The 18,348-nt window shown below is 56.4% G+C and overlaps 2 protein-coding genes across 2 annotated transcripts; both read right to left on the reverse strand.

The window, feature by feature from the left end:
* Positions 1-4,597: 4,597 nt before the first annotated feature.
* On the reverse strand, positions 4,598-6,887 carry ADIRF (adipogenesis regulatory factor). The gene is made up of 3 exons (XM_052641139.1): positions 6,721-6,887; positions 4,994-5,056; positions 4,598-4,790 (listed from the first exon to the last, which is right to left on the reverse strand). Exons 1-3 carry the CDS (start codon positions 6,779-6,781, stop codon positions 4,684-4,686), a joined length of 231 nt encoding a protein of 76 aa, XP_052497099.1. The 5' UTR covers positions 6,782-6,887; the 3' UTR covers positions 4,598-4,683.
* A 5,815-nt stretch (positions 6,888-12,702) lies between these two features.
* Positions 12,703-17,821, reverse strand: SNCG (synuclein gamma). The gene is made up of 5 exons (XM_052640873.1): positions 17,129-17,821; positions 16,297-16,338; positions 15,850-15,977; positions 13,180-13,251; positions 12,703-12,939 (listed from the first exon to the last, which is right to left on the reverse strand). Exons 1-5 carry the CDS (start codon positions 17,535-17,537, stop codon positions 12,919-12,921), a joined length of 672 nt encoding a protein of 223 aa, XP_052496833.1. The 5' UTR covers positions 17,538-17,821; the 3' UTR covers positions 12,703-12,918.
* Between the last annotated feature and the right edge of the window lie 527 nt (positions 17,822-18,348).

Here is an 18,348-nt window from a genome sequence, read left to right on the forward strand (position 1 = left end):
ATCAAGTCAAGGAGAGCCAATTTTTCAAAAGCAATTTGCCAACTGAGCAATGAACAATTCTGGGGGAATCAAAAGTTTAACTATGCTTAAATACTTAGGGCTGTCTCACATCTGAAGCATGATAATTTTTTTTTTTAATCCTGTGACTGCAAATGTCATGAACAGCAAGAGTTTTATAACTGTCATCCTGCCTATGCTTTCTCCTACTTCTGCTTCATGGATTTGAGCTCCCAGTACATACAGAGCCCATATATCTTATACATACAGACCCATTCCAGTCACAGGGGAGCCAAGAAGAGATTCTGGGAGACTTGGTTTGTCAGTCACCAAAAGAAGACTTCCCTAGCAACCCAGCTCTCATACACCCATGGGCAGAGGGCACATCAGAGGGGTAGCTGAGGAAATGGAGAGTTCACAAAGGTGTGGGCAGACTTAAGGGAGTCAATGAGAGATGGCAAGGCTGCCAGGGACTTGGAGCAATGAGGGACCCTTGGCCTGGAGGGGCTGTAGACCCTGATGCGAGCTCCAGCTATAGGAGAGGGTCAGCAGACAGGAGCTGGCACGGCCAGCGGAGGAACAAGGCCACTGCCCAACCATGCCCGGCAAGAAGGGAGCGGGAGGCATAAACTCCTCTCTTCTCCATCTCCTACTGATATCCCCTGCAGCCAAACCCAACAAGTCCCGAAGGTAAGGGAGCCTGGGAAATGCGGTTCAAGAGGCAAGTTCCCAGGGCGAGGGCAGGGAGTAAATGGCACCGAATATGTGGATTCTCTATAAACAGAGAACACCAGCTTCGCCTGCCAGACTTCCAGGTCTGGAAGCAACATGACAGCAGCTTAAACCCTAAGGAGTCCCCTTTCCCCTTCCTGAAACTCCACGGGGCAACAAGGAACAACACAGCAACAAAGACCCAGCACAGCCATAAATAAATAAAAGAAGAAATTCCAGTGAAATGGAAATCAGACTTACAGGAATTACTCTGTCTGCGGCAGAAGGCACTGCAGCCATTTCTAGAAGACACTCAAGGAAGAAAGCGTGAGCTGAACGTTTCAAACCCAGTTGAGGTAAAGTATAAAGGCTGCAGACTAGCGTCTCCACACACTTAAGAGCACAGGATACGGTTCACATGAGCTCTCCTTTCTTCAGTTTTAACTTTTTAACCTTTTCAAAAATAGAAAATGCCACACACAAAAAACAGAACACCATGAACCCTCATGGACACACTGCTGTAACCCGAGGGGCCTAGCTCTAATAATTCTCAGTTCACATCCCAGACATCTTCTCAGTTCATCTGAAAATGTTTCATTCTTGAGGAAACTTCTAGAGGACTAACTCCGACCAACCAAGAGATAATAGAAAATACTTCAGCAGACAACGGCAGGCTGCTTCTAGTATCTCCAGTTACAGATCTAAGACAAAACAAAGGTGTGGAGGAATGGAACATAAATGCTATGTATTTTCACAAAGGAGAAATGAGACAACCAACAATAACCAGAAACAAACGAGAAAGGGAGAGAAGATGGAAAGCAGAAAACTCTGCCCTTCTCATCTGTAATTTGATGGGAATCAGAGCTAAAGTCCAAAACGTGATGTTGGTGACTTTGCATTTGGCTACTTGGGGAACTGGGATTTGGAGAACCAGGAACCACCTGAGGAGCTGCTAGTGGGAGAATCATCTCTGGAGACCTGACCAAGACCCAGCAGGTGCAGAGGCCACAGCCTTCTTCTCCTCAGCCTGTCTGGGTTTCACTAACTTCATGAACCTCATGGAGACAGGCCTGGGCTCCTGCAGGCTCCCAGGGCTCCGTAGCACCACGTCCACCTTGTCCCAGACATAGAGCCAAAGACAAGTCCAACCTGGCCGCACCCCCAGGGCTCGGTGTTGGGGGAATCGAGGAATGCAGAGGCATCCGCACGGTGCGTGGGAGCATCCCATGCTCGGGGCAGAGACACGCGCAGGGGCTGCCGGGTAGAGTCGGCACTAGAGGGGACCTAGCATGGCGATTCTGTTACCTGGGAGGAGAACCAGTGGACCATCATCCCTGCTTTCATTCGGCGGATGCTGCCAGAGCCCCACTCTAGGCACTGGGCACGCACTCATCAGCACAGGGGACTTGGCTGCAGCCTGCGGATAGCCATCAGAGCAAAGCACACAGGAGAGCCCCTCATTAGTCCGTAAGTGGGGAAAGAAGCACACCGGCAGTGGCTGGACCCATTCTGTGTATGTTGGGGGCCAATCTGGGAAGCCGAGATCTGAAGGACGAAAGAGCAGAAGCCACCTAGACAAGGGTGATTTATGGGGAAGGATGGACAGCATTCCAGGTAGAAAAAAAAAGAAATAGCACACACACAGACGGAGGTGAGCTGACACACGACGGAAATGAACTGAGGTCAACAGGGCTGAAACTGAGAGGGCGGCATGTTGAGCAAGGAGGCTGAGGCGGCGAGGGAGGCTGCAAAGGAAGGACCCTACTATCACTGAGCCAACATCAGGATTTTAGCCTTTCTTTGTAATAGAAACATACTTCACAGCAGCTTAAACGATGTGAAAATTGATCCTTTTGCCTACTGTGCAGGTGCAGGACTGGTTAAGTTAGGGACTCAATAAAATAACTTGGGATATAGGTTCTTCTCATACTTCTGCTCTGCCCTAATCAGCAAGTTGGCTTTCCTCTGGCTCCTTCCTCCTGAGGTTAGAAGTGGCTGCCAGAGTCCTAAGCATCATTTCCGGTCACAAAAATGTCCAGTGGAAGAGGAAGAAATGCTTCGTCTTTCCTTTGAGGATGAAAAACCCTTTCCTAGAAGTCTCCTGGTCCTCAGACCCGACTCCTCCTCTCCTTGGTCTGAGATGGCTCACACACTCATTCCTAAGGCCAACACACTCAGAAGGAAAACAGGATTAAGAAAGATTGTTGGGCCAACTGGGATTTCTCCTGGGTCAGGCAGGGGAAGGTTGCCTACCAAAAAGGACCTGAAGGCTCTGACAGCTCAGCCCCACCCGCCTCTGGGTGTGGCCCCACGTGATCTCTCCCAACACTGGCATCCTCTTCTGCGGGCAGGGGCTCCTGGAGATGCTGGAAGCACCTCCACATTACTCCAGGTATCTCTTCCAGGACCTTCCCTTTAGGTCTTGGCCCATTTTGTAGACCAGGTGAGGCCTTCTTTGGGGAAGTCAGAAACAGGAACAAACCGTGAAACTGAGCTTGGCCCTGCGGTGAGGGTGACAGATACCAAGGGTTAGGGAGGAAACCTATTGCTTCCTTGGGAGGGATCTCGGATTGGAGAAAGGAAAGGTCCCCTGGGCAGATGGTTACACACAGAAAGACTTGGGCTGGGGGTGTGACGGGGAGAGGTGCGGGGATCGACGCGACGCTGCACCCTGCTGGCAGGTCGCCGAAAGCCTCTAGGAAAACCGGTCTCGAGTGTGAAGCAAAGACGACGCTTTTTTTCCATCAGTCCCCCCTGAACTGGAAGTGCCTTGTAGCTAGAGTTTAAACGGCATGACTATGTACGTACTCGTCCGGAAGAGAACAAGATCATACGGACGGAGGGAACAGTGTGCACAAAGGCGGGGAGGTGGGGAAAGGGAATGGGGCGTTACCAGCCAAGGTGCGGCAAGGGTTCTGATGAAGAGGGCCGCCAGCGCCCGGCGCCAGGGCTGGGCTTATCCCGTGGCAACGATGAGTCACCCACCAGCAGGGCTTACCCAGAGCTGGTATCGCGTGCATGAACACGTGGACACGTGCAGGGGAGGTTGGAGGGAATAAAGTTTGCGCGAACTCTAGACAGTCTTGGGGACCTGCCGGACAAAAACGCCGGTCTCCACCCTAGGCCAGAAGATACTGGCGCATCCGGAACGGAAGGGGTGTCAACGGGACTGGTCCAGCGCGCGCACGCAATCTGCCGGGTGCCTGCGCTTCAGGCCCGTGTGCAACGCGCTCACGTGCACAGTCCTGTGCGCCGCAGGGCCCTCCCGGGGGGCGCGTCGTGGGCGGAGCTCTCGGCGGCCGCGCCAACCAAATCAATCGGGCGGGGCCCAGGTCTTCGGGGCGTGTCCTCGCCCTTCTGGTCCCGCCCGGTGACTCACCGCTGGGTGAGGCAGTCGCACAAACACCGGACGGGCTGGCTAGAGTGGCTAGGGCCAGAACCACTCCCCTGCGTCCCCTGTCTTCCCCGAGAGCTCCTGCCGCCTGAAGTCCTCGCCGGCGCCCAGCTCTGGATTGCTTCGATGCTCCCAGCCTGCTGGCTCAGCTCTCTGGGAGAATTCCCGAGGCCGTGGCCGTTGGAACCTTTAGTCCCCCGCCCAGAGCTGAGCTCCCCGAGGATCTGGGGATCGAGTATGCCCTATCTAGGAAGGGCCGGGTTCCTGGAGCTGGGAGAGGCACGTACCTAAATGGGGTTCGAACTTAAAATAAGGGAGAGTGGGGATACGCGGTTGAGAAAAGGAAAATGAGTTCTTGGACAATCAGTCTGGGTTTCCTCCGTATTTGGAATGGCAGGACTGTCTCTGGACTAGGGGCTGAGTTTCTGGGCTGAGGCTCTGCTCTAAGCGAGGGAGGGCTGGGCCCAGTGTAGGAGTCAAGAAGTGGGCCCAGGGTAGGAATATATGTTTTAATGAGGTGGCCCACCAAGAGCCTGCCAAAGCTCCGGGCCTCGAAGGGAGTCACTCATTTCTCCCTTCTGTCATTTCAGGAGGCCAATTTTTTTCCCCAAACCCGAGAAAGCCTCAGAGGCCTGGTTAGCAGCCTTGTCGATGGTTTCCTGGGTAGTCTTGGCAACCTGGTCCATGGCTGGGGAAGGAAGGAAAGAGAAGTTGAGGGCAGGATCCTGGGGAACCATAGCCATGCAGGGTTAGCCTCCCCTGGGGCTCCCTCCCCAGGAAGCAATGAGGATAGAGGGTCTGCAGAGGAGACAGTGTGTCTGGACAAGGGCTGGGTGGAGTATGGAGGTGTGCTGGGGCTATCCACCCTCTTGCCCACCAGCCCCACCAGACCTTTCTGCCCTGCTTCTGTGGCCTGATCCACCACTTGCTGAACTGCTGTTCCGGCTGAAGTCACTGGAACAGAGAGATATGGGCTTTAGCTCTTGAGATACCACTAACCACAAGGGCTCCACCTTCCAACCGCATCTGTTCTCTAGAGTGGTCTGTCTTACACGCCCAAGGATGGATGCCATTAAGGTAAAGTCCTTTGACCAAGGCCACTCAGTCAGCAAGGGGCATGAGCCCTTTCCATGACTCCAGGGTATTATCCTTGTTTATTTATAACTCTGGGCTCCTCCCCTCTGGCTTGCTTCCCTTGCGATCTTCAGGACTGCTGAGAAAATATCCAACAGAGGAAGGAAGGCAGGGCAGGGCCAGGCTGGAACTGGCATCTGGGCTGTGGCTGCTGCTAGGCATGGCCGAGGGAGAGCACTGCCCCCTTTAACAACTTCTCCCCTAGAAGCTTGGCCCAAATGCCTGAATTCCCACCACTGGGACTTCTACTTTGCAGGGCATTCTCACTACCTCCTCTCTCTGTGCCTCTCCCCAGAGGGCGCACAAGCAATGACTGCCAGTTGCCTCTGTGGGCAGGCAGCTTAAGGCATTAGCAAATGAAGTGCAGGAAAGAGGGGAAACTTCCAAGGTCAGGCCATCTCCTCTATACCAGAGTTTATACCTGTGGAGAACAGGGTTTCCAGGAGCTCAGATGTGTCCCCCCTGCTGGGTAGGCAGACAGGTGCTCTGGCCTTCAGCGATCTGCTGAACAGTAAAGGGCCTACCTTACCCAGACCAGGGGCCAGGTGCACAGGGGTCAGGCAGGCCCTGGATCTGCTGCTCACAGAGGTCCCTGGGTTCCTTGTCTGACAGCACAGTCAAGACCACAGGGAAGGAGCCTCTGCACTCAGCCTACAGATGGGAAAATTGAGGGCCAGAAGGAAGGGTGCTGTAAGCCGAGGCTTCCTGCTACCGTTTTGGCCTAGAGGAGCCACTGCTAGCTTTCCTAGGGCACTGATGAAGGATGGGGTGGGTTTAGGTGTTGTCTGCTGACTGGGATATGCATAGGACTGATTGGGAGCTGGAGTCCCAAGGGAGGCTGAGCCGGAACTGGAACAGGTGCTGCTGGTGCACCCAGAGTCTCCTCACATCCCCTACTCCCCAGCCCATCTTCACGCCCAAGGTGTGTGACCTCAGGTCTGAGGAGGAAAGAGCTGGAGATGGAGACTAAGACTAGTGACCTGCCTTGGCCTCGAGAGGGTGGGAAGGTCCTCTGGGTGAGGACTTAAGGGGAAATTAGTACCCGGGGAAGGGAGGAGTGCTCAAAACAAAGCCCAGTGGGAGCCTGGAGCTGCTTTCCTCGTCCCATCCTGGTTCTATGGGCCTCTGGGACCCTGGCGGGCAGAGATCGCCTGGTGGCAGAGTCCGCTTTCCCCGTGGACCTTCTTCACTCTCCCCTAAGGGCCGGGTGGGGCCACTCCCCGCCTTCGCAGCCTCCTCGGATTGGCTCTGGCAATGCCCAGTGCCTCACCCCGCCCAGGCACCGCTGTTCTCCCCCTTGCCTCAAGGCATCATTCCTGAGCTGGTCGGGGTGGGCGTCCTGCCAGGTCCCTGCAGCTCCGGAGAGAGCCCTTTCTAGCCGGAGCCACCCCCACCCCCTCGACTTTCCGGCTGCACAGTCCACTGGCTTGCGCCCCTCAACCCCCGCGTCCATCGGGTGGGCCCGCGTCGCGCTCTGTTCTCACCCGCTTCCTGGGCCGCCCCTTCCACTTGCTGCTTCAGGTCCTGCAAGCCCTTGCTGGCCATGGCTGTGGGGGGTCTGTGAGTGGTTAAGGGTAGCCGCAGCGACGTTGGATCCTGCTCAAAGCGGCGACCCAAGCGCCAGCTCTGGTTTTTAAGGCGCCCCAGGGCCGGCCCCTCCCCGCACGAAGGGGGGTTGGAGGGGGCGCGGGGCGGTTCCCAGCACTCGGGCTCAGGGGAGTGACCGGGCCCTGCTCCAGTACCCGCCAGCCCGAAAGCACATCCTGGCCTCAGGCAGGCCGTGATGGGAAAGCGGGGAGGGGTGCCAACTAGTGTCTGAAGAGGGGTTCAGGGCTGCAGAGGGGCTGAATCGGGGATCAGGACAGTGGCTGGCGGCGCAAGGGGGCGCACCAATCTTCCTCCACCTGGTGGGCTCGAGGATTCCCCAACCTGGGAGGGGTGAGGGAGGTGAGGATCAGCACCAGGTGGAGTTGTAATTAATAGCAGCTGCTGTTTATTAAGTATTTACTTTGTGCCTGGCACTGTGCAAACGCTTCCAGCCTCTAGTGTAACCTTTACAACAAGCTCTTGGAATGGGAGTTGTTAGCGGTTTATAGGAAGAAGATGAGGCACAGAGGGTGACTTAGGTCTCACCAAAATTCACATGGCAGGGACTCAAGTCTGAGTCGGTGGGCTGTAAACCCTAGGGCCCTGACCAACGCCAAAGCAGCAGGTCCCACGCACTCAGCCTGGACACTGCAGACGGGCAGATGCCATCCACCCAACTGCTGCTGGGACAGGGGTAGGGTGGGGGTGCAGTGGAGAGACTGGAGTAAGTCCCTCCTTCCGTAGAGGCCAGTCACTGGCGACTCAAGTGACCCTTGAGTGACCCTCAAGTGACTCCTCGCGCGGCTCTGACTGGGGACCACACAGCTCCAAGTGGAGGGGGAATATCAGAAAGGGCCGTCCATGTGTGTCCAGCCGAGGCAAGGAAATCATTGTCGGTCACCAAAGCCCAAGACTTGGGTGGAAAGTACCCCAGACCACACTGTGAGTAAGGGAGCGGCCCAGCTGCAGGTTGCTCAAGTCAGTTTTCCTGGGACTGAGCGTGAGGGGCGTAGGGATGGCCAGAGGGCCTCGGAGGAGGGAGGGTCGTTAGTGACTTGCGTGTCAATAGGGCAGCCAGGGATCCCAGGGACAACAGAACGACTCTTGAGGCACAACTTCCTGATGCTCAAGGCTGCAGGTCAAGCCACCACCCAGCCTAGTGCTCTTTCACTCGAGTTGCCCATTGGAGCCTGGAGGCCGCCCTCTCAGCCTGTGACCGGACCCTCTTTAAGGCTGCTCTCTGATTAACCCTTTCTGGGCCTGTCTCTGCACGTCTGTCGAGTCCCCCCTGTTTTGGAGCTGTGGGAAGTTCCCGCTTACTCAGGGCCACGCAACTGGGGCACATCCTGCCTCTAATAGATAGGGAGGCGTGACTAAGTCACGGAGGGTCAGCCTCTGGTGTGGAGGTATCTGGAGAACACACACACATGAAAAATTGATTAACAGGGTTTCTGGGCCAGAGGAAGGGGCAGGCCCTGAGATCTGCTTAGGAGGAGGGAGATCTGGTGGGGGGAAGGGAAACCAAACACAGACTAACAAAGCAACTGCCCCGCCTGCGCCTGCCCTCCCCGAATGCCCCCCCTCCAGGAGCCTGGTCCCGCCCTGAGTGCTGAGGGCTAAGGTGAGCCCACCTGACTCTTCCTGCGGGATTCTGTAGAGCCCCATTCAGCCCCTGCCCCAGCCCTCCTGAAAAACCGCTGCTACCACTAATCCCTTTAGCCAGGAAGACCTTTTACACTGCTCCAAGTTAGCTCATTGCTGAACTGCTGATGCTGTTTGGCACCGGGCCCGGTGGGCAAAGAATGAGACAGACAACAGCCTCTATGGGAGGGACTACCAGGCCCAAGCAGGTGATAAGAGACAGCTGAATGGTTCCAGAGCAGCAGGCACTAAAGTCAGACCCCTTGGGTTCAAATACCCACTAAAACAATTTCCTTCATCTCTCTCAGCCTCAGTGTCTCAAGGTTGAGACTCATCAAGCCTCAATCCTTGATGGTGGGGGGCACAATAACAGAGTCTCCCCCAGGTGTTATGGTGAGGATTAAATGGGCTGATGGACTCAGCTGAGGGTCCATGGCTGGGGAGGGTGGGAACGGCAGGCCCCTTAATCTAGCTAATTCTTACTCATCCTTCCAGTTTCATCAAAAAAATCACAACCAGGGAAGACTTCCCTATCACAGGTTAGATGAAGTGTCACAGATTAGATGAAGTATCCCAGTTTGGGCCTCGCAGCATCCTGTATTTCCCTAACAGGACACACACCATACTTCAGTGTTACGGCTTTTCAAAGTCTCTTTCCTCTGCAGGGAAGCGAGCTTTGCCACTCTAAAATGTCTCTCTGAAATGCAGGTTATTTCAAGCTGAAAACAATCAAGGCCCAAAAGACTCAGGAAGAAACTTTGACCTTTCCCCTTAGTTGCCTAAAGAATTACATTAGAGGGTCTATTACAGTAATAGAACTATCACCATGGATAACTAGAACATTAACGAGGCATATAGACAGGCAGAAACTGAGAAAAGTCTATTTGCTAATATTCCTCTCTGTGTCCTACTGTCTGTACATGGCCCGGCAAACATTTGTTTACCGAACACTTGCTTTCCATCTTCATGTCAGCTGCCTTCCTCCCCAAACCACTAGCCCCAACACCCTCTTTTGTCTTTAGCGAAAGACGATATTTAAGGTGACTGTTTCAGCCATTCTGATGAGTTACTCAGTCTTCCTGGGTCTCTCATGTATACATGCTGTTGAACTTTGGTTTTCTCCTGTCAGTTTAATTCTTTGACCAGCCAGGAGAACCTAGAAAGGTAAAGGAAAATTTATTCCTCCCCAGCACCTCCAAGATTCTGATCAACTGAAGAAACCGTATCTAGTTTGCTTAGTTTGGTTCCTTAGAGTCAAACACCTTACCTGATACATAGCAGATGATTGAAATATCTGCTGTAGCAATGTCAGAGGAGGTCATCAAGAGGATGAAACTACTACTGGTTGCCTCAAGGGCTGGACCTGAGCAATCAGAGGTTCTTCACCCTCTCTCCTGTCCTTGAAAGGTATGTCCTGACTACAAATCCCATATTAGTGGCCATTTTTAGGACCCTTTAGCCTTGAGAGAGTAAGATGTTGTTGAAACCCTCTTGAATTGAATATATGACCGCATTCGTGTGTGCTAAGTTGCTTCAGTCGTGTCTGACTCTTTGCTACGCTATGGACCGTAGCCCGCCAGGCCCCTCTGTCCATGGCATTTCCCAGGCAAGGATGCTGCAGTGGGTTGCCCTTCCCTCCTCCAGGGGATCTTCCCGACCCAGGGATTGAACCTGTCTGTTGCATTGCAGGCAGGTTCTTTACCGATTTCGCCATCAGGGAAGCCCAAACATACGACTGGCTCCAGTCAAGCCTCTATTAACGTTTAAGGCTCTGGCGGGTTGGGGCATAGATCTAGTCACCCCGTGGCTGCCAAGATAAGCCTCATATGTATGTTCTCTTATTACAATTGCCACCTACCAAAAAAAGAAAAGAGGGACAGGTCACCTGGGGCTTCTTGGAGAAGGAGAGGGATGGGGCGAGAGCACTTACTCCTCCAGGGAAGTCGGGTACAGCCCCACAGAGCTCACAGCTCATAATAGAGGGCTCCAAAACCACTGCCGAGGGTGACCGCAGCCATGAGATTAAAAGACGCTTACTCCTTGGAAGGAAAGTTGTGACCAACCTAGACAGCATTTTCAAAAGCAGAGACATTACTTTGCCAACAAAGGTCCGTCTAGTCAAGGCTATGGTTTTTCCAGTGGTCATGTATGGATGTGAGAGTTGGACTGTGAAGAAAGCTGAGCACCGAAGAATTGAAGCTTTTGAACTGTGGTGTTGGAGAAGACTCCTGAGAGTCCCTTGGACTGCAAGGAGATCCAACCAGTCCATTCTGAAGGAGATCAACCCTGGGATTTCTTTGGAAGGAATGATGCTAAAGCTGAAACTCCAGTACTTTGGCTACCTCATGCGAAGAGTTGACTCATTGGAAAAGACCCTGATGCTGGGAGGGATTGGGGGCAGGAGGAGAAGGGGACGACCGAGGATGAGATGGCTGGATGGCATCACTGACTCGATGGACGTGCGTCTGAGTGAACTCCGGGAGATGGTGATGGACAGGGAGGCCTGGCGTGCTGCGATTCATGGGGTCACAAAGAGTCGGACACGACTGAGAGACTGAACTGAACTGAAAAGTAAAGCACACTGCGGATGCTCATGGGATGGGGAAGAAGCTTCCTGGACCAGGCAACTTTGTTGTTTGATCACAGGAACAGGTCTTAAATATGTGTCTGGGGGTGGAGGTGGGAGTTGGGACAAGCAGCAGGGGCCCTTCCACGTTCCTTCAATAGAGGCGAGGGTACTGGGACCCCAGGAGCCCAGTCTAGCACCTTCCTCCTGCAGCTACCCGAGAGGACCTGTCTCCTCCGCTTTCTCTCAGGCACGCCCAGCCCCTCGGGCCTTCTTCGTGGGGCATGCACAGGCCTGCTGGTGAGCAGTCTGAACCTGGGAGCAGGAACACCCCTGACTGCCCTGTGCCTCTTCAAGGCCCTTCACTCCTCCCATGGTAGGGTTGGCACGGCTGGGAGACCAGCAGCTCACTACTCCCTGCCTCGTCCGCAGTGGATGCCCATGATTGGCAAACTGGGATACAATGAGACTCAGCTGTTTGACTGGCTTTACAGCCCCTTGGTCAAGGGGCTGCCCTTGGGCTGCCCTTGACCTCTGCTCTCCACCGCAGAGGGAGAATGAGCAGGTGGTCTGGACTCAAGCTTCAGTGCCCCCACCCAAGGCTGGAGACCTGGGGCAAGCCACTTAGGTGCTTTGAGCCCAGACTGGGTGTTAAAGGGAAACGAACCCTGCAGCCACCTCTGAACGAGACTCCGGGGCATGATGCCCACAGCCTTTCATGTAGGACAACAGCCACTCGGGTGGGACGTTTTGAAGCCTTGGAGATGGTGGCGTCTGCCGTAAGGCCAGTGCAGCCCACGCGGTCTGGGTGGACGGAGCAGAGCATGATGCGAAGCAGCCGTGTGGCTCTGGGGTCAGGCCACCTGGCCGCCTGCCAGGCCCCAGCTTCCTAGCTCTGTGCCCTTGGGCAAGTTATTTAACCTCTCTGTTTCTTGGTTCAGTTTCGGTGAAACTGGGGACATACTAACGACGGGTTTTGAGGATTAACGGAGTAAAGCACGGAGTACAGTGCCCCACGCCTGGGAGGAGCTCAACAAATATTCTGACTCTTTCTGTCTAGGCGGATGCTTCCTCTCCTGCCTCTCAACCGCTGTGTTTTCTAATGATCCTTGACAGGACTCGGCTGAAGGAAGGGAAGGCCCAGCTCCAACCTGGTAGGGAGCTCAAGGCTGGGTGGGGACAGGAGGGAGGAACTCTGGGGTCATGTCCTTCTTTGCCAAGGAGGATGCTAAAAGTCCTCGCTATGAGTTTAGACTTCACATCTTTGAAAGTTACCATCTGCTTCAGGGAGGGGTGCTGTTCCCAGAAGGACAACTGGCTCCAAGGACATACCCTCATCAGTGGGGTCCATCCCTCGAGGGTGAGTCAAAGCTCAAAACCTGGGGCATTCTGGTCTCAAGCTCCAGCAGACGGCGTGTTCTCGAGGTTGTTCGCAGGAGCCAAAAAGCAGGGCTGCCACCTCCACGTTAAAAGGCAATGGTGGGGGTGGGGGAGTCTCTGAAGGCGCTGGAAATGCCCAGTGTGTCCCTGTAGCATACCTGGCCCAGCTCCTGGCCCAGGGGGCATCTTCATGAACAAGACAGAACAGAGAGAAGAATGAGCAGGTATGCAGTGGGGATTTGAGTTTTATTTGGAATCATTACAATCATAAAAAAAAAAATTCACAGTAGCATCTGTGGGGGTCAGAAAGATCAGAGGGTGGTGGGCAGGGACAAGGCTAGGGAGGTGAAGGCAGTCGCGGTGATAGCACGGGAGGACGGCCTGTGGGGCGCTGGATGAGGGTGTGGGGAGCTGCGCAGTTCTGTGGGTCGTACTCCAGGACCAGACACCCCTGTGCCAAGAGGGGATGGCATGCTCCTCAGGGCCTCTTCAGATCACTGGCAGCCTTCTAATCTCCCCCACTCTTGGTCTGGAATAGACAGTGACTTTCACACATGGGGCCCCACCCCTCAGTGGTTACCCTGGCATGGGGAGTGGGGAGGAAGGGTGTCATCTACGCCCCTCTGCCCTGAGGAGGTTATTCATGAGGGGATCTCACACTCAGGCTGAGGGGGCTGCAGGTCAGGAGGCTCCCTGTGGGTTCTGGGGCCCTGAGAGGGAAGCAACTTGCCCAGGGACCCCTGTGTTACCCCAGGGATCCAGCTCCTACCTCCTCAGCCACTTGCTCTTCCGCTTTGGCTGCCTCATCCTCCTGTGAGGGGACAGGTTGCTTCAGGGCCTCCTGTGGAAAAGCAAAGGGGATGTGGGACCAGGTGGAGGGTGCAGAGCTTCACTACTCTGACCTCAAAGAACAGAGGTCTTCATCACTACCTGGAGGGCTGGAGGGGAGGGAGGTGTGAGGGCCAGACTGGCCTTGGAGGTGATAGAATCTCATGTAAGGGTTCCCAGTGGGGGCTCTGTCTATGATGCCAAGGCCTTCTGGGAGTACCAAGTATCCTTGAGCCCAGCCTCACCCCCAGAAACCAGCAGTGAGTCCCTGACAGGCCCCGATTGGGCCTCCTCCAAGCCTAGTGATGTGGGTGGGGTGGGCAGTGGCCTCTGAAGCCCTGAGCCTGACCCCACCCTCAGTGTTCCTGAATCACATGACCATATACCCTTCTCCTACTGTGATCCTCAAAGACCTCTGGAAGGAAGGGCACTTTCCCACTGTTCACATGGGGGCCCCATGGCCAGAGAGGCCAGGCATTGAACTCAAGCCCTCAGAGCTCAAAGCCGTGGGGCTCACAGGGATCAGGTCTGCCTTGCTCCAGGCTCAGCCCTATCCCCAGTAGCACAAGTGCCTCCCTCTTTCCTTCTCCCTGCCCCCTGGATGGGCATGGGCTCAGGCTGGTCCCTCAGGTGGGACCAGCGGGGCTTATATAATCTTCTCCCACTTCCCGTCTCCTTCTACCTACCCACACCCAGCCAGACCCTTGCCTGAGATGGTGTCCTGCCTTGGGGCGGGCGTGTGATAACTGATAGCTGGGGCGACTGGGTGATCAGCTTGGACCCTGGGCTCAGCACCGACCTCTGGAGGGTCTTGCCCCCTCAGGGCTACCATGGTGTCCTCCTGCCCTTTGGTGGACTGAGGCAGCCAGGATTGGGGCAGGCTCCTCAGACAAAGTGCAGGCGGCCAGGTATCTAGTCCTGCTGCCCCAGGGTGGGGGCATGAGGCCGGGGGCATGAGCAGTCAGACAGATGGGCAGGGCTGCACCCTTCTGCAGTTCACTGGATGGTGAGTCATGGATGGTTTCGGGGTGTCACCAAGAAATATCTCCCTTGAGGTAGCCAAGGGCTCACCAGCCCTCCTCCAAAGTCAGAGAGGAGTGCCCAGGCTTCTGCTCAGAGGCCTAGGGGGCAGCCGGGCCCCATTCTAAGGCCTCTTTTGCTGGGGGGTGGGGGAGGGAGGGGCCTGGGGTCTCCTGGGGTCCATTTGGGTCCTGCCTGGGGTCACTGATGATAACAATGATACGGTCTCCTCCTTTTGTTGGGTACTCACCATAAGCGAGGTGAAGCTGCTTCACGGGGGTCTCTTTCCCTGTATCATCACAGCCCAGTGGGATGGATACTCAGCACACACCCCCAACAAGCATTTTACAGCCGAGAATATGCAGGCCCAGGGAAGTTGAGTAGCTTCCCAAGGTCACAGGCTAATAAGAGCTGGGACCTAAGGAAGGGGGCACCTGCCTGCTCCTAGAGTCTGGAGATCCTGTGACCTTGGTGTTCTCCCCAGAGCCAGAGGCAGGGTCACCGCCTACCCTTCCACTAACCCACTCCAGGGATTCTTAGTGCTGGGTACCTAGGACTCCACTGGCCCCTAGGGGCCTGTGCCAGTTAGGGTGGAACTTTCTAAACAACATCTGCTTACACAACTGGAAACAGCTCATCTCTGGAATAGGAAAACTTCCTGCCCCATAAATGAACCGGCTCCCACCACAATCTCCTCCTGTCTCACTCAGAGTCTTCTTCAGAGCTTGGCTTTGGAGCCAGGCTTCCCCCCCCACCCCCCCAAATTGCCCCTGTGCTCTCTGCTGCCCAGCACACACACACGCAAACACTCAGGCCAGGCACGTAACACATGCTCACAAAGACAGAGGCAGAGGGTGTGGTCAGAACCTCACTGTTTTCCCGTCACCAGGGGGCGCTGCTTCACTGCACCTCCTCGCAGGAGGAGGCCCAGCCCACCATGGCTCTGGAGGGAGGCTGGTCACTGCGTAGGTGGTGACTTAGCAGCTCTGATCTGGTGTCCATTGCTGTGGGAGGCTGCCTGTCACGACGTGGGGCTCACAGGACCCTGCTTTCACTAGTAAAATGTGGTGTCTCCTAAATGCTGAGCACCATCGGGTGGGTGTGGTTTTGAGCCTCACTTTCCAGTTGGGCCCCCCACTGCCCCTCACACAGGGGTGGTTGTGAGGTTCCCGGGATGTGAAAACACCAAGCACAAACCAGGGCCCCTAAGTCTCCATTCCCCTGTATGTTGCTGCTGCTGCTAAGTCACTTCAGTTGGGTCCGACTCTGCAACTCCATAGATGGCAGCCCACCAGGCTCCCCCGTCCCTGGGATTCTCCAGGCAAGAACGCTGGTTGCCATTTCCTTCTCCAATGCATGAAGGCGAAAAGTGAAAGTGAAGTCGCTCAGTCGTGTCCGACTCTTTGTGACCCCATGGACTGCAGCCCACCAGGCTCCTCCGTCCATGGCATTTTCCAGGCAAGAGTACTGGAGTGGGGTGCCATTGCCTTCTCCACCCTGTATGTTAGTGGGGTGATGATGCTTCTTCCCCAGCTGGCCTCCCTGGGCCCAGGGGACAGGACAGGGCCCCGGGCTAGGGACTGGATCTCACCTTGCGCACCGCTCCAGAGGTGACTGCGATGTTCTCCACTTCCTCCACAGTCTTGGTGGCCACGGTGTTGACACTGGAGACCACGGCCTCACTCACGGCGTTGGCTTGCTCCTTGGTCTTCTCAGCCACTGTGGGAGGAATCTGGCAGGCTTTGGCCCTGATCCCACCCAGCCTGGCTCTGGCCTGCCCAAGTCATGCCAGAGCAGCCCTTTCCCTGGGCCCTCAAAACTCTGGCTCTACTGGAGACCTAGGCTGTCCTCTTTCTGACTCCCGGGAAGGTCTGACAATAACCAGGTGGTCCACCCTGGGCGTACCTCCAGCTTCTGGAGGTCTGGGTCTCAGTACAGCAAGGGGGAAAGAGGGCCCCAGGCTTGGGCCTTTAGTAGCCAGATGCAAAAGTCTCTTGATGTCCCACCCTCCATGGCCCCTGGTCCTGGGTCACCTCACCTGAAGTCACACTCTGCACAACACCCTCTTTAGTCTTGACTCCTGCGGAGGAAAGGGAGGCGTCAGCCCAAGCCCACTCCAGGTGCTGGGAACGGAGTGGTCAGGGCACGCACACCACAGAACAGCTGGGCAAGCTGCAGAGTCAGTGGGGAGTACGGATGGTGTCCGGGGGCCAGCCGTCCTTTCAAAGGCCACTTCCTGCTATGTCTGGAGGAAGGGGATGGCTGGGAAGTGGACAGGACAGGATGCAGGGATGAGAGCGATCAGGCCTGAGGTAGGGTCTGGTGGGTGGACCTTGAGTGGGTGTGGCCTGGGCCTCGGAGCTGGGCTTCAGAGGGTCAACAAGAGCTGAGTCATCAGCTTGGCCTCCTCTTTGGAAGGAACTGAACGGGGAGGGGGCTTGGGAGGCTGGCCAGGATGCTGAGGGTCGATCTCATCTCTCTTGAGGCAGCCCTTCTTCCTGGGCAGGGTGGGGACCTACAGCCTGGCTGCTGAGACCCTGCTTGCTCAGCCCAGGGCTCCAGTGTGGCTTCTTCTCTGAGTTGCGGGGCTGCGGGTGAGGCTGGGGCTGCTGGTGTGTGGTGGTGTGTGCATCTGTGTGCGCACACAGGTGCGTCTGAGGGCTAAGTGCCTCTCCTGCCATCCTGCCCGAGACCCCTCAACCCCAAAGAGGCCCGGACAGACAGAGGTGTACAGGAGAGCGGGGGCCCTCCAGGCCCTCCTCATCCCTCCCGAACATGCCTCTCTGGGGTCAGGGGATAAAGCCCAGTCCAGGAATCTGAGCTACTACCGAGCTGCCCCACCCTGCCAGCTCTGCCGCGCCCAAACTCACCCACATACAGGACGCCCTCCTTGGTCTTCTCCGCCGCCTCCGTCACTCCCTGCTTGGTCTTTTCCACAGCACCCACCACACCCTCCTTGGCAATAGAGAAGCCCTTCTTGAAGACATCCATGGCGGTGGGCAGGGGTGGAAGTCTGCCTCCCCAGATGAGCTGTGACCGGAGCTGGCTCGAGCGCAGCTGCAGCCGCTGTCCCTGCGGCTGCCTCTTATTGACGCCGATGAAATATTGATGGTGCAGCAGCGGCTGATGGGAGCCCGGCCAGCCCGGGGTGGGGGTGGGGAAGGAGGCAGGGAGGGAGCAGGCTGCCCCCACCTTCTCCCAGGGTCCCCTGGGCCTCTGCTGGCTCGACCCTCCCCCTGTCCCCTGTGCCCCCAACAGGCCGTAGCAGGTTGGACACATCCTTATCCATCACTGCTCCTCACTCATTTGCCACCCTGGGCACCGACAGGGGCCACCCTGACTACGTGCTCCCAGGCCTGGGGCTGTTGTGTCTGTGTGCCTCTGGACAGAGAGGTGTTGCGGGGGCGGGGATCAACACGGAAAAGAAAGGCGCCTCTGCAACCAGTGTCCCGGGTAGGGCAGGGGTCAGATCAAGCTGGCCTGTCAGGCAAGAGTGGCCGACCTCCCGGAATGGCCTGGCCCGCCCAACTTCTACCCAGCACCGTGAATGCCCCAATCCTGGGGCTCGGGCAAGGCCAGGTGGAAGAACTGGGCCACAAAAGGCTAACCCGTGGCCCGGGCCCAGCACAGACCGTGTGATCCTAGGACAGCTCCTTTCTCCATCCGGGCCTCCGCCCACCTGCTGGCTCCCACAGCCCAGCGGCGAGAGATGCTGAGTAGGCACGCGTGCCCCCCACGTCCTGGCCGCCCACATGGATGGGCAGCAGGTTCGCTGAGGCTCATCTGACCGCGTCCTCCTGACGCGCTTCCTTCCACCTCAGTGCTGGCACCCTTCTTCTGACTCCCACGGGGACATGCTCGGTGGGACCACCTCCCCCTGCGTCTCCCACACCCAGGGTCCCTGGCTGAGTCCTCCTCGGCCACAGGAACTGGCCTGCGTCGCTGGCTGCCCCCGTGGGGCCAGGCCGCGGGCGAGCGGGGCGGACGGGACTCACGGGGGGGCGCCGGCCCAGGCCACTTCCTCTCTTTGTTGTCTCTGTGCTTTTTTTCCCTTCTGAGACTTAACTTAAAGACAACGTCACCGGCACCG

This window comes from Budorcas taxicolor, chromosome 5 (genome assembly GCF_023091745.1).
Source record: "Budorcas taxicolor isolate Tak-1 chromosome 5, Takin1.1, whole genome shotgun sequence".
In the NCBI taxonomy this organism is placed as follows: domain Eukaryota; kingdom Metazoa; phylum Chordata; class Mammalia; order Artiodactyla; family Bovidae; genus Budorcas; species Budorcas taxicolor.

What these genes read in the sequence shown, in the direction of transcription:
- ADIRF (XM_052641139.1), bottom strand. Translation starts at nt 6,781, where the DNA reads ATGGCCAGCAAGGGCTTGCAGGACCTGAAGCAGCAAGTGGAAGGGGCG. An exon ending in AGGGGCGGCCCAGGAAGCGG is followed by an intron (nt 5,057 to 6,720) that starts GTGAGAACAGAG and finishes TCTCTGTTCCAG; the next exon opens with TGACTTCAGCCGGAACAGCA. An exon ending in CACAGAAGCAGGGCAGAAAG is followed by an intron (nt 4,791 to 4,993) that starts GTCTGGTGGGGC and finishes TTCCTTCCCCAG; the next exon opens with CCATGGACCAGGTTGCCAAG.
- SNCG (XM_052640873.1), bottom strand. Translation starts at nt 17,537, where the DNA reads ATGTGTCCAACCTGCTACGGCCTGTTGGGGGCACAGGGGACAGGGGGA. An exon ending in TGTGCAGAGTGTGACTTCAG is followed by an intron (nt 15,978 to 16,296) that starts GTGAGGTGACCC and finishes TTCCTCCCACAG; the next exon opens with TGGCTGAGAAGACCAAGGAG. An exon ending in AAGAGCAAGTGGCTGAGGAG is followed by an intron (nt 12,940 to 13,179) that starts GTAGGAGCTGGA and finishes TGTCTATTCCAG; the next exon opens with ACCAAGAGTGGGGGAGATTA.